Source organism: Pimephales promelas, chromosome 14 (genome assembly GCF_988280905.1).
Source record: "Pimephales promelas chromosome 14, fPimPro1.hap1.1, whole genome shotgun sequence".
NCBI classification, from domain to species: Eukaryota; Metazoa; Chordata; class Actinopteri; order Cypriniformes; family Leuciscidae; genus Pimephales; species Pimephales promelas.
In genome coordinates this window covers 27024457-27046172 of record NC_142782.1, presented here as the reverse complement: position 1 = coordinate 27046172, position 21716 = coordinate 27024457, and the positions used below count along the sequence as shown (strand labels likewise).

Here is a 21716-nt window from a genome sequence, read left to right as displayed (position 1 = left end):
GAACTCCTCCTCCGAAGGCTTTAAAACAAAACTCCCTTTGTCCAGACCAGAACATTTTCACTAATGTTTACCTTCCTGAAAGACACTACGGCTCAAATACCTGTGGTGAACTGGGTCCGTTTGCTTTCTTGTGAACATCTTTAAGGTAGTTGTGCAGATTGTCATTTCAGAAAAATAAATAAATTAAAACTTTATTTTAAGATGCCTTTACATGTATTTACTATAGTACTAACAGTATAATCCTAAACTAAACCTTATAGTAAGAACATGTAGTTAATTAATATGATAACTTATCTAAGTACATGTAACTCCATCACTTTAAGATAAAGTGTAGCCTAAATAAACAAGTCTATTATACAAGAAGTTGCCAATTGTCTATAGTATAACAAAAGACATAAGAATGTGGCATTTCATTCATCACAGTATCTTTGTTTACTTCCCTGGATGGTTTCTGGGCGTCAGGGCACCATGATGCCATTCATAAAAGGAGACTGGATGTGAATACAGATGAAGGTCCACAATGCAGCACTCCAGCAATTATTCAATAATAAAACATCAAGTATCACACAAAGAAAATAATGGTTAGTTTAAACGTTTATTGCATAGATCAGGAACAGTATTACAAAAGTATTTAGGGTGATAGAATAAAGCAATAACATAAAACGCAATGGATTTGTTTCACTTATGCCCATTAACTCAATACAAACTATGACACAAATAAATCAATCTCTATCCAAATTTAGGCTTTCATTCTTAATACACAAGCAACTGAAACTGAGTACAGTGACATAAGTGTAAGATGATCCATTCGCACCCATAAAAGACAAAAATAACAAATGAGTACATTACAGACTAAAAAGGAAAATCAAAGAAATAACATTTAGCCAATTTTGAGATGAAAAACAGTGCAAATTAGCCCACACTAGCTTAATAGCCAGGAACTCCCACATCACACAGAAAATAGTTGTTAGTCTTTAGAAGTCTGAGTAAACATATTCTGTGAAACCTGAATATTGAAAACACCTGCAGACACACAAAAGATGATAATAGAAAAACAGGAGACAAAACTGAAACATAAACAATGTTAAAAATCTTCATTTTGTTTAAAGGAGACTCTGTGTAAACAGTATGTTTATTTGCTGTGGGTCCTCTGAGTTTTGTACTTACTACTACAATACGAATGACTGAAAGCTCCCAATAACTTACAACAAATCACACACCTTAAATAAATAACATTAAAACTGACATCTGTATTAAAACTGGGGGAAAAGACCATTAAAAGTCACTTCACGGGAGAGAAATACCACAAGAAACATAAAAACAACACTTCAATTGAAGTTACAGTTCAGGTTATACTGATGCGATCCAATGTTAAAAGATCAGTTAAAGGTCTTTAAACTCAGTCTCCCAAAATATCATTCATTCATGAGGTTTTTAAGAGGTATTCAGTTTCGAATACTTAAGGTTTTTGGTTTCTTGAGGCTTAACAGCATTGGAGGTTTTATCTTTGGTTTATCTGCAAAAAGCTGAGCTTCACTCTCTGTTGTGGGAAAACGTCTCAAGTAGATGTCAGGATATTCCTTCTGAAACTGAGAATAACAACAAAACATTTATTTGCTTTTAGGCCATAATAAAATTAACAGACAATGACCATGATTAACATACAAAGGTGCAGAAAGCAATTTCTGAGAAACTGAGCGCCGCAAAAAACATGTAGCCAATCAGCAGTAGGGGGCGTGTCACCTCGTGATGGGGGAGGAGAGAAAGTGAGCAAGAGGATGATTTGAAGAAAGACCAAAAAGAGAGATGGCTGAGAGACACAAAAGAGAAAATGTCAGAGGAATATCACCAGAAAATGAAGGGATATGAGGTTGTGCCGCAGAACCCCAGATGTTGTAATGTATAGCAACAGAACAATTTTGAGTGTTGGCTGAGTCTGAAACACATACTTCACTCTTAGAAGAAATGGTTCTATTTAGAACCCGAAATGGTTCTATCCCCGCTTCATATATGGAACTCCAAAATGGTTCTATATAGAAACATTTTTTTTTTTTGGTAAAAGGTTCTATTGGCCAAGTATGGAACCCCAGGGTTCTATATAGAACCCAGAGGAACCCTTTTTTTAAGAGTGTATAGAACCTTTTAGGGGTTCCAAATAGGTAGCGCTGATAGAAACTTTTAAGATTCTTTAAAATTCACTTCACGGGAGAGAAATACCACAAGAAACATAAAAACAACATTTCAATTGAAGTTACAGTTCTATATATAGAACCTTTTAAGGTTCTATATATAGAACCATTTCTTCTAAGAGTGTTCCCTACTATATATTAGGCAAAAACAGTATGTGACAAAAGTACGTCTGAATTCACAGTACTCATAAAAGAGTTGGATAAAAGTACCTGAATGACCTCTTTCGTTGAGATTCTGAAATGCGAATACGATGCACACTTTACTATCCCATGAGGCCACGGGAGAGGATTTATGAACTGACGCGGGTAGGTCACATAATAATGACAACATGGCAAATGTAGTACATCCAGATTACAGTCATACTACACACACTCATTCAATATAAAACATACTTTTTTTTAGTATTCATAAAGTAATTACTTATTCAAAACAAGTACATACTCAAAAGAGCATGTGATTTCAGACACAGCCTGTCTAGCATTATCTTGTTTGTGCATTTTGGGGGCAGAGCAATGAAGAAAGGGGTGTGTTTGTTTCAGTTGATTTCAAATATCAACTGTGTTTCTCAGAAATTGCTTGATGCACTAAATTTGTGTTTAATATTTACTACAAATTAAACCTTTCAAGAGTTTTACTCCTGGTTTGTACCCCTTTTGTGGAAACAGGATTTTTATGACATATGAGAAGTTCAGAAAATAAATACCAGTTTTAGCTTCTTTTTCTTCTCTTTTACAGACATGGTCTTGTCCTTTATAAGATTTTCCAGGAGGTCAGCAAGAGCAGCTTGGGACACGGACAGTTTCTGCTCTTCAAACTCCTGAGTGCTGATCTGCCTGCAGTATGAGTATGTCGGCATGGCAACACCAGGGCCTACGCATGTGGTCTGAGATCAGGAGGGCATGCAAATGAATGTGAGGGGAAGAACCACAAATTAACAAAATTAATGAATAATAAACAGAGGCATCTCTTACCAGGAATAATCTGGTTTAAATACAATTTAACATTCCGTGTATAATTCCTCCAAAACAATGGCCCTAAATGCGTCTAATAAGTCCATTACAATACACTGAGTAATTTCCATGTGGTTTGTCAAGTCACATTTATTTATAGCGCTTTTTACAATACAGATTGTTTTTCAAAGCAGCTTTACAGAGATAACAGGAAAATAATGCAAAAAAGTATGCTTCCAGAAGAAAACAGCATCATAATTCAGCTTAAAGGGATACTCTTTTTTTTACCGTTTTCGAATCCATTCAGCCGATTTTCTGATATTTAGAAGAATATCAGTATCCAGACAGTTTCTGGTCTCATTGACTTCCATAGTAGGAAAAAAATATATACTATGGAAGTCAATGAGACCAGAAACTGTCTGTTTACTGATATTCTTCTAAATATCAGAAAATCGGTTGAATACATTTAAAAACGGTAAAACCCAACTGTTTAACTCTGGGGGAGTGGTAAAATGAGCCTATTTCCAAAAAAAAGTGGAGTATCCCTTTAAGTAAGTTCAGTGATGTTTCATTTTTGTCAGGACTCACCAGTGATTTGAGATAGTTGATATGATCTTCCACAGCATTGCGCAGGTACACAGGCACCTGCAGGACTTCCTGATGGTGATCCATGAGAAACGATAACAGCCTTGTAGCCAAGAGCTCGTCCAGGTCACCCACCTCCTCACAACTTAAGACACACCTAGAGAACGTTTGCACCAACTGCACACACATAAACGACATAGGAATGAGCACAAAATAACAATAAAACCATGTATTTGCTTTAATGTGAATGTTTTTGGACTCTTCCTGACCAGAGTCCGCGTTCCAATGATGTCATGCAGCCGCGGCATGTCCACATTCTGGCTCATGCGCGAGATCATTCGCAAGAGTAGCTGTAGTTTGCGGCGACTGGCAGGCGGCAGGAGTAACGTGCAGAGCTGCAGGGCCTCGATGGCCACTCGCTCCAATGAAGGCTGCAATAAACCTGGAACGTGATGTGACCCACATGTAACCGAAATAAACCACAGCACAGAACTTACCAGCCTATAACTTAATACAAACAAAATGAACATCATGCACATCAGCTTAAACATGTAATCAAATCAAACACATAAATTGCATTTACTTGGAATATCTAAGGAATTCTAATACAGTGACTAGTATCATACACACACACACACACATTATCTATCTATCTATATCTATATATATATCCATCTATATCTACATCTATAACCACGTATATATATATATATATATATATATATATGAATGCGTTATTTTAAACATAATATATTTTTAAATTTCAATTAAACAAGTTAACTAAAACATCCCACTGATTCCATTCAATGGGAATCTCTTAAAATGTTTACATTTTCTTATTTTAAAGCAGTAATTAGTACTAAACACAAATTGAAATTAAATGTTATCAATTAAATAACCTACTTACATAGAGGTAGGATCTGTAGGAGACTGGGAGCTTTTGCTCTGTTACCCATGTTTTGAGTTTATATATAAAATATACATTACACCCATCTACAGTGACCTCTTATCCAAAAATTTGCTAAAAAAAAAGTATGTATTAGTAGCCAAAGTGTGCTATAGAATTAGTTAGCATTAAAGTGATAGTTCACCCCAAAATAAAAACAAGGAGATACTTGGCAAGAAAATAAAAAAAGAGTAGCTTCGTTCTCCTAACAAGTATCTCCTTTGCCAAAAAAAAAAAAAGAGCCATACTTGTATGGAATGACATGAGCATGAGTAATCACAACAGAATTAAAATTTTTGGGTGAACTGTCCCTTTAAGAATTAGTTAGGCTGGCAGGCACAACAAACACATGCTCAATCACAAACAGAGAAGCTCATGAGTGCTTTGCACATGCTCTTACTTTGCTCAGGGTGGAGTTTTAACAAGGCCGAAGGGGGCCGAGTGGGTGCAGGTTTGCTCAGGTCCAAAGAGCTCTGACAGCGCCTGCTAATGCTCGGACCTGCGCTAACATCCATGCAACTTCCATGCAAACTAGGACCTCTAAGGCCAATGCTGGATGTGAAATCTGGTCTCATGGTAATTTCAGCCACTGGAGCGTGGATGCTAAAGCTGCTAGCAGACATTTCTCTATTCTCCTCTATGTCAAGCAAGTTACCGATGCTTCTGGGCCGGGCCCTGGCGGGTCTCTGGTTGGTTTGACGAAGATGTGATTGTGAAGGGAGTTGGGAGCTTGTGTCGTTGCTGAAAGTTTGAACACAAGGGTTTTTGGACACTGAAGAATCTTGAAGCTCAAATTTGAGGTTAGGGTCTACTGGAGAATCAGCTTGAGAGGATGATTTGTCAGTGCTGCAGGACTGTAGGCTTTCAGATGATCTGAAAAGTCTGTTCTTTGAACATTTATCAATGATTCCCTCCAGAGAGCAACTTCTGGACCGAAGCCTGCCGTATGGGACTTCTGTTTTCTGAGCCTGAGGAATTTCTAGATAGCTACCGTCCAGCCCGTTTCCATCGCTGGCCCTTCTACCCCTAAAAACAGGCTGCTGCGCTCTATGGGTTTCTAACTTAGCCTCAGCTTTTGAACTGAAAACTTCCCTCATGGGCGAATCTGCTTCATCAAAGGCCTCCTTTCTTATTAAGCTCAGCAGGAGGCATTCAGTCGATTTAAACAGGTTGGCTGCATTCACAGCAGTTTTGGCTGGATGTGGACAGTTGGGTTCCTCCTGGCTTTTACGCTTTCCACTTTGAGTTTTAGGTGTCGTGATGTAGCCACACATAACTAGCAAAGGACCAGACAACAGAACATAAACAAACAGGCAGGCAAAGACTTTTAAGAACGAGGTGAGACATTTAAAACAGAGCAGACAGGGTTAGTTTTTAACATCGTTTGACACCACAAAAGCAGTGTAGTCAGTAGAAATGGCTTTGTGTGACTGAACAATTTGTTTAATCAATATTTTATAAAATAAGACCCACAGACAAATGGTTTAAGTAATCCTTTAGGAGGCATTTCCCAGAAAGGATGATATGTGAGTATTAAAACAACCCAGGCCCGATTCTGAAATGAAATATTGACCCATACTTAAGTAAACTGCAAAAAAGTTACACTACCGTTTAAACATTTAGGGTTAGTAAGATTTATTTTTCATGTTTGAAAGAAGTCTCTTAAGCTCACCTGCATTTATTTGATCAAAAATACAGAATTGTGAAATATTATTACCATTTAAAATAACTGCTTTGCAAAGCTGAATTTTCTGCATCATTACTCCAGTCTTCGGTCACATCTTTCTAATATGCCGATTTGATTCTCAAGAAACATTTATTATATTATCAATGTGAAAAACAGTTAATAGTTTTATGGAAACCATGATGCATTTTATTCATAATTCTTTGAGGAATAAAAAATATATATTTTTTAAATTATATATAAAAAAAGAAGCATTTATTAGAAATTTTACACTTGCTTTTGATCAATTTAATGCATGAATAAAATAATTATCTTTCAAAAAAATGACCTAACTGACCCTAAATTTTTGAAAAGTAGCATACATGTAATTTAATATTCAAAGAAAACATATTTTCTGTTGTAATGACTAATATTGTGTAAACCATATATTTGCTTGTGGCGAAAACAACCAAACGTGTTCTTCTTCATACATACCTAGGATGTTGACAAAGAGTTCATAGTACTGAAAAGTAAGCAATGGCTGAGAAAGACCAGAGAAGTAGCCAGAAACTGTTTTAAACACATCCCGCTCAAATCCTGGGTAAGATGACTGGTTTGAGTCATACTTTGGCCCTTGATGGATTGGATGGAAAATAAAGAATTAAATAAATTTAACCATTAAATTACCTATCAAGTATATACATTTGTTCTTATAAATTCAATGACAAAAGACGATATGAATGTGCTATAATATTTTTAAATACTTATTTCAATTCACATGTAACAGAACTTACAATTTGCAAGACACTTCATGGCAGACAAAACCCAGTGCGGTAAATCTTCTACGGAAAGACACAAAATAAGAGACAATAATCAGAATGTGAAAATATTGTGTTTGCCACCATTATTTAGACTGAAATGACACGCATCAAGCCTACCTGTCTTATCTTCCAATGAAACGACTCCATGTTTATTGACTTTGGTCATGTTATCGATAATGAACTGAGGATTGACTTGGGCTGGATCCAAAACATCTTCAAGAGACCCTGATCCCACCAACTTCTGCAAACTGAGCATTCAAAAGATGATCAAATTCATGTAGAACATCATACTGAATATGTTTTGGGGTCATCTGTGCCATACACCCTCAAATAAAACAGACATATGCAACAGAATTTTCTAAAGGAAAAAATACTGCAAAAAGACAATATAGCTTCATCCTTCACAATTTTACACTATTGTTAATCCTTTTTGAATTTAGATAAATATTAATTTTAGAACAGCAATGTATATGTAATTTCTGGACATGTACCGTATTATTTAAAATATATCTATGTGCCATGTAAATGCCATTGCAATCATTTAAAACCAGGCAATATCAAAGTATTACCATTAGAGACCTTACTTCTTTGTAAGCCGCTGCAAACAGGAAGTACTTCTAGTTTAAAGCTGCGAACTTCAACACATACAAACTGTATGAGACAGATGGTGTGGGTGGGGAGAGGTCGGCTTACTGTGTTAGTGTCACATTCTTCCAGATCACTTGAATGTCCTCCTCTGTGAGCTCCCTGCAGCGTTCAGTATCACCTGAGGATGACTCCATTTGAGATTCTTGACTTTCTGGATCCACATTTTCCTGTGTGAAATAGCGGATATTACACATCTGAAATAAAATTTCTCATTGACAACACATTTGGAGCAACAATACTTACCAATATTTCTTTGTCAAATTTCTTAGACCCTCTGAATTTGAAGAAACTCTCCCTGTCCATCATAGACATGCTCTTTTTCCTTAAAACAGGGGCACGGTTAGGAATAGGCTTCAGTGGAGATGTAGATGGAAACCTGAAACACATTTCAAACCACAAAACATTATGTTTCTCTCTATATTTTCCATTAAAATTATTTAAAAGTCAAACCCTTTTTGAAAGATCCACTTCATCATACCTGTAAAGCTGGCTGTTGTCCTCCAGGTCTTCCATGCCCCATCTACCCTTCACATCCTCAATAACATGGTTCTTCAAAAACTTTTTCAGCAGCTGGATTGTCTGCTGTCGAGTGACCTCAGGTCCAAAATTGCTGTTGTTCTTCAAGAGTTCATGCAACCAGTCCACAGCTGCTGATGCGGTGAAGCAGCTTGAGTAAACCCTCAAGTGCTGCCGGTGCTTCTTCAAAGGCATCCCTGCCCGGAAAAGCTTGGTCACTTCATTCCACTGTGAAATAAACAGATAATAATGTCATATGAAGAGCTGGTAATCAGTTTATCAAAACCAAATGTCTAACAGACAGTCCAAGACAAAAAAAAACAACAACAACTGGGCTTTACAGAAGAAGATTCTTCTCTAAGTTCATAACTGTCACTCTTATGGTTCACAATGCATAAACAATTGTTATTAAAAATAGATATATAGCAAAAATAAACCAAGGGATATTGTTAAATAGTTTTAAAGCGAACTTCATATATCAAACAAATCTGCTCGTTTTTTTAAGATAAAGAAACACCCAATAATAAACAAAGCACTTTTAGAGCTAACAAGTGTACCAAAAGTTCCAATAGATGTCCTTGTTTTAAGTGATTATTTGTATGGACTTGTGCACCAGGACAAACTCTATGTACAAGTTGTACTTTGCAATAAAAGCGGGTTCTGATAACATCATCACCACACCATAACATTTGACCAAATAAGGCAGAAGACTTGAGACTCACCAGTTTAGTAGCCCTGTATGGACCTGGGGTGACGATGTGAGAACTCATTGAAAACAACACGATGCCTTCAGCCTATACAGCCGTTTTCATTATTCCTAACGTTACATATACGGGGGAGTTTATTTTTGATTTATTGGAGGCGCTCGTAGACTATATTTAATAAGATGAATATATCGACAGGCAAAGTCGCTCACTGACTTGTCGCTGGCTGTAAATAATCCGAGCTCGCACACGTTTGAAATTACGACGCGAACGTCTCGACGATCATGATTGGTTGGCGTGTTTGGTCATATGATCGATATAGCGACAGCCATTGGTTGTTTTTTGATGACAGATTTGGCTGTCAAAATATGGGTTTGCATCATAGACATATGTCTATGGGTTTGCATAATGATTAACATTTTACTCAAAAGAAACGATAAAGTTATATTTTAATATACCTATAAATGGTCGAATTATAATATCAATGAAATAAGAAAATGTAAAAAATAAAAAGGTGTGAAAGAATAATAAAACAAAATACACGAACATAAAAGAAGAAAATGTTACAGCTTCAATTATTTATTATTATCATATTTTTTATAACATTGCATGCTCTTCGGAAATATACAACACAACATGTATGAAAAACAAATACAAATATAGAGAAGTTAACAGCAATAAAATATCAATGGTAAAATAAAATTAAAATGACCATTTACATATATTTGGAAAGATTTCAAAGTTTTGTTGTTATTACTTTTGGGTTTACGGTTTTCAGTGCGTTCTCAGAGGACGTGAGGTGAACGACTACAATTCCCACACTGCAATGCAAAAGTTAAGAGTTTCACTTCCGCTTTTACTGGTGTTTCCGGCGTCCGGCAACAGTTAAATATAGAACGGGTTATCTGGTGAGTGATCGTCTTTGTTTAAAATTATCACATTGCTCTATATACTGATATGTACACAAAGCTACTATAGTATGATCTTCATTCATTATTGGTGGTGCTGAAAAGTCGCTATAAGCTTTGTGTTGCTAGCTTATAGCTGTCAGTGCTGCTTATCAAACTTCGTTAAAGAACTGTAACTCCAACTGGTTTAACCATTGTATCAAGTGATACAATCATATTTATTGCACAGAATGAACAAGCATACTCTAAATGTTGCTTGGTAAACTAGATAGCTAACAATATGTGCAGGAATATTGGCACTCAGTCTGAACTACAATGTAAACTTTAGAATATGGTTTAAAACTGTTTACACATCTTGCATCTTATAGTTATGTAATTTCACAACTTTCTCTCTCTTCCTAGGATCTGCTGCTGAAGACAGTCCGAGGACGATGATTGATATCAAAGCATGGGCAGAATATGTGGTGGAGTGGGCAGCCAAAGATCCTTATGGCTTTCTCACCACGGTTATCCTGGCGTTGACCCCTCTGTTTATCGCCAGTGCCCTGTTATCATGGAAACTCGCCAAGATGATAGAGGCCAAGGAACGTGAGCAGAAGAAGAAACAAAAACGACAAGAGAACATTGCCAAAGCCAAGAGAGCCAAGAAGGATTGAGCTTGGGACAGAGAAAGGTCAATATAATAGTCCATCCCCCTGATATATTGCTCTTCTCTTAACCCCGGACAGTTCTTATGGGACCTGGAGCAAGACTGGCCTTGAAGGAAGCCCAAGTGGGAAGCTGGGAACATATAATGGGAGGGTTGATTGATTGATCTCAATAACAGGACTGCAGTACTTTTCCAGGATATTATCATTACAGTGGAAAATGCACTGCATTATTGTGCAGTACTCTGCATTCCATTTTTTTACTGGGTTGAATTTGAATCCACAAAATAATTCAATTGATTTTTTTTAATAATAAAGAAAATTCTTGACATGAAGTTTGACTAAAAACTACAGTATTCTTGCATCTTATACATTTTATTTTTTAACACCTATTTCCTAATGTGTCTTTGACTCAGCCACTATAGGTAAATAACTAGAAGAATAACAAAGTGCAGAAAACTTTAATACTATTTTAGCTTCAAACCAAGTGGGTTTATGATTCTGATAATAAATTATGTTATCGAATGCAAGAAATATGATAACAAATACCAGTTTGCAACATCAAGTAGTACAATGGACTGGTGTTTAAAGTCTAAAGCTAAAACAGCTCAAATAACTGAAAGCAGTTGACACCAGAAGCCTTGCAGTAGCTACGCCCACTCTTATGCTAAAAATAAGGTATTCAAACAATATTTTGATAGGACATAATAATTTGAGATCAACTGCAGCTCCAACTTTTATTTTCATTCTTTATAAATAAAGTGCAAAATGAAATCTACAACACTGTAATATTTTTTTTTTTACAATAGTCTCTGTAATGATTTAAAGTTTTCCAAATGCTGAGACAGTTCAAAGTACTTCTGAAATGTCATTTCAATTAAACAATGCACAGAATGTTCTACATTTGGTAATTTGATTTTGAAACAATTCTTAGTAAAATCCATATCAATTTGAAATCCATTTCAATTATGCTAAATCATTACTTGCAATGTTTCTCAATTGGCTTCAGAAAACCAGTACTGAATACTTGTCTAGAATGAAAATAAGCACAACTACTAATTCATTTAAACTGAAAATGTACTTGAAGATGGCAAGTAAGTAACTATTTTTTGGTTCCTGGAGGTGTCCAGGACCCTGGCTGAAATGAGTTGGCAGTGCTTATGGGGTCCTCACTGATTTCAGACTGCCCAAACTGTGTGGCAGAAGCATGACCTTTGACCTGAGTCTGAACAGGCTGGTTCACCAGACCTTCCTCATACTCTTTAGTCTGCAGGGCTTTATCCCTCTCATCTGCCTCTACAGCTTTGATTTTGATCTGCTCCCTATATTGTTGATTCTTTAGCAACTCCTGTAGAGGGCAAGACACATGTGTTAACATAACACTTAAAGTGATGACTTTATTACATCATTCTAGCTATAGAAATGATAATTCTAAGATATAATGAAAATAAAATGTAAAAAAAATAATAATAATAAGATTTTAGTTTATATTCTGAGTGGTTTTATATTATTTCTGTAATTAGAAATAATACCTCTATAGTAGGTGGCTGCTTCCGCCTGCCTCTGACCCATGCTGAAAGAAACAGAAAAGACAAAAAGCACTGATATGTTAATAAAGAGCTAAGTTAATAGATCATTTGATGATAACATGAAATACAACATTTAGATCTTGAAGTATAACATGCTAAAACTTCTAATTATATAAAATATCTTCATTACTGCATATAAACAAACAGTTAATTTTAATTTAGACAGTTAATACAGAATATAATATTAATGTGAATTTGAATATTCGGTTCACACTATCATAAAAATATATAATATTTGTTTACCAATAAAAATAAAAACAATAAAAACTCTGTATTACCATCCCATTCAGAAGGAATGCTTCCTTCCAGGTACTCAAACTCTTTTGGATTTGCTGCTTCTACTAGGCGCCTTGGCCGTATGATCCGTCCTGAAAAAGACAAGGAAGAATCGGGATGAGATTAATCTATTAGCTTAATTTAAACCACCAAATAAAAAGAGAACGAGATAACCAATAGTAACCCAAGGTTGGTTGGGTTTTGTCATACAGAATAGTTTACTATATTTAAATTGATTTAAAGTGGTTAATTTGAAATATTTAGATCATACATTTGTTATTCTTAATAATCGTAATTTATAAACATGACAGTTTACAATAAGGTTCATTAGTTAACATTATTTAATGTATTAACTAACATGAACTAACAATGAGAAATACATTTGTTACAGTATTTATTAATCTTTGTTAATATTAGTTTATATAAATTTAGCTGTTCATTGTTTGTTCATATTAGTTCACGGTGCAATTACAACCTTTGATTTTAATAAAGTATTAGTAAATGTTGAAATTAACATTGACTAAGATGAATTAATGCTGTATAAGTAAGTATTGTTCATTCTTAGTTCATGTTAACTAAGGTCTTTAACGAATGTTAACTAATGAACCTTACTGTAAAGTGTTACCAACATGTTTATACGATCATCTCTCCATTTAATTTTATCCTGAAGTTCTACCAAATAGAAGTATAAAGATGTGCGATCGGCTGTAACTACTCGGTTTAAAAACACACTCGTCAAAGTCTTATGCATGACCTACCTGTCCATGACTTCTGCTCGGGTATGAAGTAATATTTATTTCCTAAATGATCTGTGCCGATATGCTCTTTTACCATTCCAAATGTTCTTCGCAACAGAGAGCTAATACGGCTCATCACTATAAGATATGTGAAATATCAATATATTATATTCTATCCAACACATACATACGCATTCAGTTCCCTGCCGTCGGGTTACAACCGCGCACTACGCAGCATTAAAGCTGTAATGTGATTGGTCCTTGCGCCCGCTCAGGCCAATCAGAGTGTGCGTTGTAACTACGTCACAATATGGCTGCCCCCTAACCAACAAAATGCACATCTAAAAGACGAAATAGATCATATTAGATTTAGTGTTGTACAGAATGAATTTGTTCAGTTTTAAAACGCGGTTCTACACGTTAAATAATCGCCACTCTAAAGCTAGGGTTAAATACAGTAAAGAGATTTCGGATATAGTTAACGTTAATTCACTCTGACAACATACCATACAATACATAAATAAACAAAAGCTCGATGTCTCTACAAAGATGCTGAGTTTTCTATATGCCCGGCAGTCGGGGGTTGACGACCCAGTTCGCCTGAGACGTGCAGAGTCCACGCGAAGGTAATATACTTTTTTATTATTATTAATATTTACGGGGATGCTTCTTGGAGATTTTGTATTGGCTCTACGGATATAGACAGGGGTACATTTGTGTAAACAAAACAAACAATAAATTAATGAATACAGTTAAAATATCTAAATAAACTAAGTTAAATAAAACATCACAATTTTGCATTGCATTACGTTACAACATTGTTGTTTTGGTGTTGTGTAATGCTATAATTTACTAACCATAATTTGTTCTTGTGTTACATTCTGTATAATCATTAACGTTGAGGGGAGAATTCTAGCAAACAGCATTTTTTGTCTGCATTTTTTCTGCTAAAACTTTTTGAAATTCATATTATGAATGTTATGTCAAATCAAATTTATCTAAAAAGTGGCACAACTTACCTCACTCTTCCTTTATGCATCTTTAGGGTGCTTAGTCTGGAGTTGAACCACAACAGAGATGTGGCTCGTGTCCATGGCAATGGAATTAACACCCTGGACATTGAGGTTATTGATGGAAGATAGTAAGTGTACTCCTCGTTCAAGAATACTGCATTCATAGAATTCATATATTACATTGATATGCTCTTAATACATTTTCTTGTGATGACCCCACATAGTAAATACAGTAATTCACTGGCCCATTTTGCATTCCAGCATGTTATCGGGTGGATCTGATGGTGTAATAGTGATCTATGACTTGGAAAACAACAGCAAGAAGCTTCAATACTCTTGCAAAACAGTCTGCACAGTGGGCAGGTCAGTATGGCCCCCTTTCCCTTCACAGTGATCCACTGACCACCAGATGGCAGTATGATATTTTCTGATTTTAATGTGTTGTCAGGTTATGTGTGACTTTCACTGTTTTCTATGAAGGTCCAGTCGGCATGTGCATAAATTCAGCGTTGAAACAGTGCAGTGGTACCCACATGACACCGGTATGTTTGTGTCCAGCTCATTTGACAAAACCATGAAAGTTTGGGACACAGAAACTCTGAAGGTGCGAGAAACCACATTTCTCACAGTGATTACTCATTGACTTCTTTCTCTTCTTTTTTGGGTTAAGTATTTGTTATTATATATGTACTTTTGGTCTGCAATCATTAGCTCCCTTTTTTTTTTTCAAATATGTCTAACAACTGAAAGCTGCAAGCCATTGTGAAACTACCAGTCTGCTTAAATACAGGCTCTGTGGTGTCAAATGTCCCTTATCTATTGGCCTTGCATCTGGTATTTGCATTGTAACTGACACACAAGAATGGTGCCCAAGCAACATTCAATGCTTTCTAAGTGCTCCTTTAAAGGCACAGTAGGGAGAGGTTGCTTAGTCGAAACAATAACAAGGGTGTAGCTTGATTACACCATGAATGAGCGTGAAATCATGACACCTCAATCTTCACCCCCACAGCCAATGGAAAGCAATCTGATGGGACTTTTATTTAGCTTTTTATGCATATTATACAAGTAAAGTTACATTTAACGTTCACATCCTTCTCTCCTGAACTTGAACTTGCGGTTACATTTGATCACTTAAATTCACATTATTTTATTTCATTTACGATAATGTTAGCTCGGTGGTTGGAATTAGACACAAGATGGCTTGTGTTGCTAAATGGCATGCAGTACATTTTAAAACATAAAAAAGCTGTATTACTGTTGTAACAAATAAAGGTCTTTCTGCTTATGCTAATTAAGTCACTTGACAAAATGGTGTTGTCTGATTTACTTTTGGGTACAAACATGTTACTCATGGTAAATCAAGAAAACAAGAGATTCAAAAAATATGAATAACTAACTATGTTGAGCTATATAACAATGATTAGTTTTCTGTCTATAAAGGTATCCAAGCAGTTGCTCACCTGTCGACTAAATAATATATTAAAGCGTCTTTGATGTTGAGGGTAACGCAGAGATTATGTCATTGACAGGTGACGTAATGACATGGTCCGTTACACTGGTTAAAATTGCACATTTAATTATTGTTGGAAACATGTGGGATAATGCAAGTACACAAGTCAACTAAATGTAACATTGTTCTAGTGGTTTTTGAACATTTTAATCCAAAAAAACCCGTACATATTGTGTGATTAAGCACATCTAACATGGGCGTATATTTGTGTATTTCCTTAAATCGTAATTTTTACATAAGGTTCTATTGATTGATTGATTGTTTGACTGATTAATTGTGTTTTGTTCAGCCAGCTGAGGAGTTCCAGTTCGATGGTAATGTCTACTGTCATCACATGTCTCCTGTAGCCAGGAAGCACTGTCTTATAGCAGGTGTGTTCTCTGACCAAACCAACCCTTCTGCATGTGGCTGTTCTTTTACACTTCTGAGCAATCATTACTCTTTGAGGTCTTTCTGTTGTATCTTTATTTGAATCAGCAATTAATAATCTAGAGTTCCTGGAGCTTTAGAGTAGTACATCAAATCTTAAATAGAGAGAAATGGATGCTCACATCTCCTTTAGAATATACTTTTGGTTAAAGTGGAAGAATTTGAAGGATCTTAATGATCAGTATTGCTCAATGAGTAGACGGCTAAACATTTCCTGCTTTAAAAATGAGAGGTGAGGAATCCAGGCACTCGTCTCTTAATCAGGACCGACAGGTTATGAACACCTCAATGCCTCTTTGTCTCGGTCTTTTTTTTCCCTTTCACACACTTTTTCTTTTTCAATGAACTCATAATTTCCCCCACCTACATCTTTTCAGAAAAAAACATGCTGATTTTAGGGAATATTTTTCTTAATAATCTTCCATTGTACTGGTAGTAAAAATGTTATTGTTTATATGCTGAGTTTAAATAACTAGTTAATCTTTTCTATAATCTTATATTTATCATAAGTTGGGATCTGCCATCACACATATTTTTATAACATATATGATATCTAGTAAATAATTGCAAGATAACATCAAGTGTGACATCAATTCTTTTACAGAATTGTGCAACTTTATGTAAGTAAACAATTATGCATCTGGTGTGTTAGATCTCTTCTGTTTGATGGATGGTTCACATCAATTCGTCTTGCAAACAGAATTTTTTAATACGGCCAGGACTAACAGAAACTAGTTTTGTCTCAATGTGAGTCTCACTTGACTCCAGGTTTGATAACTCCTGACTTCACTTCAGTTCATCAAAACATATATTTGATTATGCTTTATGATGTTAGTAGACAGTTTTTTTTTAATTTGTGTGTTCATGTAGCTCGCATACTTGTTCCTCAGCTGTATAATGAGAAGCATTTTAAAGATCACATTCAAGTTTAATGTGTTTTTCCCCTAACACATGGGCTCTAAACTCCTACAACAACAGTGTGTCTGAGCTGTTTTGTTATTCGTCTCACTCAGCTCTATTGTACTCTGTGTTGGCAGTTGGTACCAAAGACCCTAAAGTGCAGCTTTGTGATCTGAAGTCTGGGTCGCGCATCCACATCCTACAGGGTGAGTAATGCCTGTTGTTTCTGAATGGAGACAGCCCTGGTGGAGTGATATTGTACTCATTTAAAGTCCCCCTGTGGTGAAAATCAAGCTTTTAATTTTGTGGTGTTTTTAATATGCTTTGAAATAAATCATGTGCAAATTCAGAAGTCGGCACCATTGCTGAGTATTTTCTCCTTAAACTGCTGCAGTGAACCGAAGACAGTGTCAAAATCGCTGTTTGAAAACGCTGGTGTTTCTGATGTCACAAACTACCTTGTTACCGATTAGGTCAATGTGTGTTCGTCAACGGGTATATCTCTGAGCTGGTGTGAGTGGAGGCTGGGCTAATTTGCATATTCATAGAGCCGCGTATGCTAAATGCGGCAAGGGTGTAGTAGAGTTACATTCAAGCTATTTTAAGGCATGAAGAACAGAAAAAGCCATTTTTAAAAAATGTTTTTCTCCAGAAAAACATTTTTAAATATGTAATTTTGCTGATCAAAGATGAGTTTAAGGGATACAATTATTGACTGCAGGGGGGCGTTAAAAGCCAAAGACTCAAATATATTTTGAGCAAACATGGGTTATTGAATCCTAACCATATATTAGTAGTTATTTTGCCTTAGAATTTTGTTAGATTTTTCTGGTCATCTAAGAGGCCACAAGTGGATCTGTGTCAAGCGATCCTTCAAAATTCATTCTAATATGCTGATTTGTTGCTCAAAAAACATTTGTTGAACAAAATATGTTTTTGAGGAAACCATGATACTTTTTTTCAGGATTCTTTGGTGAATAGAAAATTTGAATTTTGTGACATTATACATTTCTTTACTGGCACTTTTGATTCATTCAATCCACCCTTGCTGAATAAAAGTATTAAAAAAACTTACTGAACCCAAATTTTTGAATGGTATAGTGTATATTAATTTAGTTATTTGTGCATAGTGTATATTTATTTAAAGTATCAGTTTATCATGAAACTAGTTTTCCCTGGCAGGCCATAGGGGCGAGATCCTCTCGGTGAGATGGTCTCCACGATATGAGCACATCCTGGCCACTGCCAGGTAAGCACTTCCACACCTGCACAAAATGTTAAAGCACTCGCCTTTCCTTAGCTGAGGAGTACCATAACAAGAAACAGCCACATCCTGTGTTATTTGATGCTGTTTTATTTTATCAGTTGTGAATTCTTTGTCATTTGATGCCTTTATATATTTTAGTTGTTCTATAATATTCTTTTGAAACTGTCCTTCCTACCTGGAAAACAATAAAGAATATAGTGAAGAATTTTTTGCTAAATCTATTTTAGTAGTAAACTGCAGAAAACTAGATCAAAATCTGATCAATGAATTTCTAGCTCATGACGTTCTATGAAAAATAAAAGATTGTTTGAAGAAATCCAGGCATTTTGGCATCTATTTTGTTTTATCTTACCATATCCTATTTCCCAAAAGAGATTTCTAAATATTGCCTATTTAAGAAGTGCATAGGTGAATAATGTTTGCATTTCCTGAACAGAGGAATCTTACTGGGTTAAAGGCCAGTTCTAAATCTGATCAGACCATCTATAAAAGATTTATTTGTGTTCATCTTGCATTATTGCTAATAACTCTTGTGCAATGGATTTCCCTGTCAGCACTGACAGCAGGGTTCGCGTCTGGGATGTGAGAAGAGCCTCTGGGAGTCTTTTTACTTTGGACCAGCACAATGGGGACAAATCCAAAGCCTCATCTGAAGCAGGTGAAATCACATTTTAGCATGTTTCATCAGGCCTCATGATGAGGATAAATGTGATTTAATATTTACACAAGACTATATATATATATAGTACTGTGCAAAAGTCTTAGGCATGTTAGTATTTTCACAAAAAATGGTTTAAAGTCAGTTATTTATATCTATTTTTATTTTTTTACTTTTCCAAACATTCCTTTTGCCATTAATTGTAATAATCCAGCATTACTTTTGTATGCAAAATGAGTCCACATAGAGATTTGATCTCACCATCATCAAGTCTGTCTGTGTTTATATGAAGAAACTGACTAAATCCAGAAGAACTGCGGCGACGTCTTCAATAGGCCTACATATGAAGAAACCTTCCTGCAAAACTACCTGAAAAACTATGTCCAAGTGTACCTGGACAAAAGCTGTTTTAAATGCAATGGCTGGTCACACCAAATACTGATTTGATTTAGTTCATAGAAGTTAATTGATGAATAAAATGTACCTATTTTGGACATTTATTTTTGAAAGACTTTTCAGCATTTTCACACAAGTGCCTAAAACTTTTCACAGTACTTGTATTTTGAAGGACGGTTTATTTATGATGGGCTCAATGATGGTGAGATCAGATCTCTGTGTGGAGTCTGCAGCTGTTGTCAGACTCCATGTGCATACAAAAATCTCACCGGATTATTACAATTAACGGCAAAAAGAATGTTTAGAAATGTAAACTGATATTTCCTACTGAAACACTACAGCAAAAGATATAAATAACTGCCTTAAAACCCTTTCCCCCCCTTTTTTTAAAAATACTAACATGCCTAAGACTTTTGCACTACTGTATATATGCATTTATTTTGTAAAATATTATAAAATACAAATAATGTACTGTAAATATACATTTTTATAAAATATAATACAAAAAATATAGTCATTATTAATGGTATTGTATACTATTAAATATAATATTGTAATATATAATGTAACAGTCTTTAATATAAAATTATACTTTTCTTCCAGTGAACACAGCACACAATGGGCGAGCAAATGGATTGTGCTTCACAGCTGACGGACTCCATCTCCTCACTACCGGTACAGATGATCGAATGCGCCTGTGGAATAGTGCCACAGGGGAAAACACATTAGTGAGTAGCTCTTAGGGATGTTTGACTTTACACTTTAGACTTAATTCCTAATATCTGTTATGTAAAAAATTATATATTGAGCCGATGTTCATGCAGCTTAAGTAATTATGGGCCATTCACACGGATCACGTTTTTCATTCCATCGCTCTAATTTCCATTGTTCTTGCATGTAAACATTCTAGGTGAATTATGGAAAAGTCGTCAACGAGAGCCGCAAAGGCCTCAAGTTTACCGTGTCGAGGGGCTGCAGTTCGGAGTTTGTGTTTGTGCCGTGTGGCACTTCGGTAGCGGTGTACGGGCTTCACTCGGGAGAGCTGATCACCATGTTGAGAGGACATTATAATAATGTAGACTGCTGTGAGTTCCACCCAGATTATCAGGTAATGTTGTTTCTGATTATTTGCTGAGTAATTGAGTCTTTACTAATCAGACAACAAACTGAAACAATGCCAGGAAGTAAAAGCAATGTTCTCACAATCATTTAATGAGATTTGAATTGACTCAGGCTCATTTGTACATCATTAGGAGCTCTACAGTGGAGGTAAAGACTGTAACATCCTGGCCTGGGTCCCAGTGCTAAGACAGCCTGTCATTGAGGATGAAGAAACCAACTCTAAACGGGTAATCTTTTTATATATATATATATATATATATATATATATATATATACAAATTTTAAATGTTTTACTCTTGTCCAGATTTCAGAAAAGTTTAGGTTTATTCAATTAGTGGTGCGCTTTAATGACTACTACAGTATTCTATGGATCAGGAGTTTTTATCTGCAGGTTTGGACTAGGTGGGGTGGAAAGTGAATCTAAATTTGTGCCTCGCGTAAACATTTTTTCACCTTGCTCACGTTCCCCAGCCAATAGATAATAAGATCAGATAATAACCTGACAAACACTGCCCATTATGGCATATATTCAGATGCGGCTTCTGTCAGTCATGGTCAACATGAGATGTACACATTAGCTTGAGTTGCATGTATTGATGGCTTGTAGTTTATCAGGTGCTGAGTTTAACAACCTACTATACCAGTTTTTCTGGAAAAAAATCTGGCACACGTTTAAGGAATTGGATTGTGCATCACTGATGCATACTTGGCTATTAGCATGGCTTTTGTTAACAATGTATTTGGAAAATATTAATTTAAAATTTTTTTTTTTAAATCACTAGGTTTTTAATTTGCACTTATAGCTCAAAATTATCGGCTATAATTCCATCACAGCTATATTCATAAACATGTATATATATATGTATAATTTATTTCAGCCCATTTCAATTATTTATAATAAATACTGCAATATTCCTTTAAAAACAAAATTGTCCATTTTTGAATGCATGGTGATTTTTATGATGTTCTAGTGTTTGTGAATGTTCTGAATGCATATTTTCACAGGGTGGAACACAAGCTGCAGTCAATCCTGCTTTTGAAGATGCCTGGAGCAGTGATGAAGGCTGACTGCGCAAGGAAACCAGCAACCTGTTTTTTTTATTATCCAAATAAACCACTACGTACATTCCATCCATCAGAGGTCTTATTGTGCTCTTAATTGTGCTCTTAATCAGAGGTCTTTAAGTGCTCTTATTGTATACAATTGCATACTGCGATCAATTGGTGCCTATAAAGTC

At 35.6% G+C, this 21716-nt stretch overlaps 4 protein-coding genes across 4 annotated transcripts; 2 read left to right on the top strand and 2 right to left on the bottom strand.

Annotated features, from left to right (window-relative positions):
* Positions 1–581: 581 nt before the first annotated feature.
* On the bottom strand, positions 582–9265 carry depdc1 (DEP domain containing 1). The gene is made up of 12 exons (XM_089119760.1): positions 9042–9265; positions 8282–8547; positions 8047–8179; positions 7849–7970; positions 7273–7403; positions 7129–7176; positions 6830–6967; positions 5072–5947; positions 3995–4167; positions 3729–3902; positions 2894–3073; positions 582–1589 (listed from the first exon to the last, which is right to left on the bottom strand). The coding sequence occupies exons 1-12, from the start codon at positions 9087–9089 to the stop codon at positions 1446–1448; spliced, it is 2433 nt and encodes an 810-aa protein (XP_088975886.1). The 5' UTR covers positions 9090–9265; the 3' UTR covers positions 582–1445.
* Positions 9266–9791: 526 nt separating this feature from the next.
* On the top strand, positions 9792–10738 carry smim15 (small integral membrane protein 15). The gene is made up of 2 exons (XM_039675894.2): positions 9792–9931; positions 10334–10738. The coding sequence occupies exon 2, from the start codon at positions 10363–10365 to the stop codon at positions 10585–10587; it is 225 nt and encodes a 74-aa protein (XP_039531828.1). The 5' UTR covers positions 9792–9931; positions 10334–10362; the 3' UTR covers positions 10588–10738.
* An 899-nt stretch (positions 10739–11637) lies between these two features.
* ndufaf2 (NADH:ubiquinone oxidoreductase complex assembly factor 2) lies at positions 11638–13417 on the bottom strand. Its single transcript, XM_039675888.2, has 4 exons — positions 13202–13417; positions 12446–12535; positions 12111–12151; positions 11638–11926 (listed from the first exon to the last, which is right to left on the bottom strand). Exons 1-4 carry the CDS (start codon positions 13314–13316, stop codon positions 11681–11683), a joined length of 492 nt encoding a protein of 163 aa, XP_039531822.2. The 5' UTR covers positions 13317–13417; the 3' UTR covers positions 11638–11680.
* A 99-nt stretch (positions 13418–13516) lies between these two features.
* ercc8 (ERCC excision repair 8, CSA ubiquitin ligase complex subunit) lies at positions 13517–21613 on the top strand. The gene is made up of 12 exons (XM_039675867.2): positions 13517–13806; positions 14226–14321; positions 14455–14556; positions 14674–14797; positions 15996–16077; positions 17173–17241; positions 18218–18284; positions 18857–18960; positions 19960–20084; positions 20267–20464; positions 20610–20705; positions 21484–21613. Exons 1-12 carry the CDS (start codon positions 13730–13732, stop codon positions 21544–21546), a joined length of 1203 nt encoding a protein of 400 aa, XP_039531801.2. The 5' UTR covers positions 13517–13729; the 3' UTR covers positions 21547–21613.
* Positions 21614–21716: the final 103 nt, after the last annotated feature.

What these genes read in the sequence shown, in the direction of transcription:
- depdc1 (XM_089119760.1), bottom strand. Translation starts at nt 9,089, where the DNA reads ATGAGTTCTCACATCGTCACCCCAGGTCCATACAGGGCTACTAAACTG. An exon ending in AAGAATGTGACACTAACACA is followed by an intron (nt 7,404 to 7,848) that starts GTAAGCCGACCT and finishes TTGAATGCTCAG; the next exon opens with TTTGCAGAAGTTGGTGGGAT. An exon ending in AAAACTCCACCCTGAGCAAA is followed by an intron (nt 4,168 to 5,071) that starts GTAAGAGCATGT and finishes ATCACGTTCCAG; the next exon opens with GTTTATTGCAGCCTTCATTG.
- smim15 (XM_039675894.2), top strand. Translation starts at nt 10,363, where the DNA reads ATGATTGATATCAAAGCATGGGCAGAATATGTGGTGGAGTGGGCAGCC.
- ercc8 (XM_039675867.2), top strand. Translation starts at nt 13,730, where the DNA reads ATGCTGAGTTTTCTATATGCCCGGCAGTCGGGGGTTGACGACCCAGTT. An exon ending in CGTGCAGAGTCCACGCGAAG is followed by an intron (nt 13,807 to 14,225) that starts GTAATATACTTT and finishes ATGCATCTTTAG; the next exon opens with GGTGCTTAGTCTGGAGTTGA. An exon ending in GGGACACAGAAACTCTGAAG is followed by an intron (nt 14,798 to 15,995) that starts GTGCGAGAAACC and finishes TGTTTTGTTCAG; the next exon opens with CCAGCTGAGGAGTTCCAGTT.
- ndufaf2 (XM_039675888.2), bottom strand. Translation starts at nt 13,316, where the DNA reads ATGAGCCGTATTAGCTCTCTGTTGCGAAGAACATTTGGAATGGTAAAA. An exon ending in CATTCCTTCTGAATGGGATG is followed by an intron (nt 12,152 to 12,445) that starts GTAATACAGAGT and finishes TGTTTCTTTCAG; the next exon opens with CATGGGTCAGAGGCAGGCGG. An exon ending in AGCAGCCACCTACTATAGAG is followed by an intron (nt 11,927 to 12,110) that starts GTATTATTTCTA and finishes TGCCCTCTACAG; the next exon opens with GAGTTGCTAAAGAATCAACA.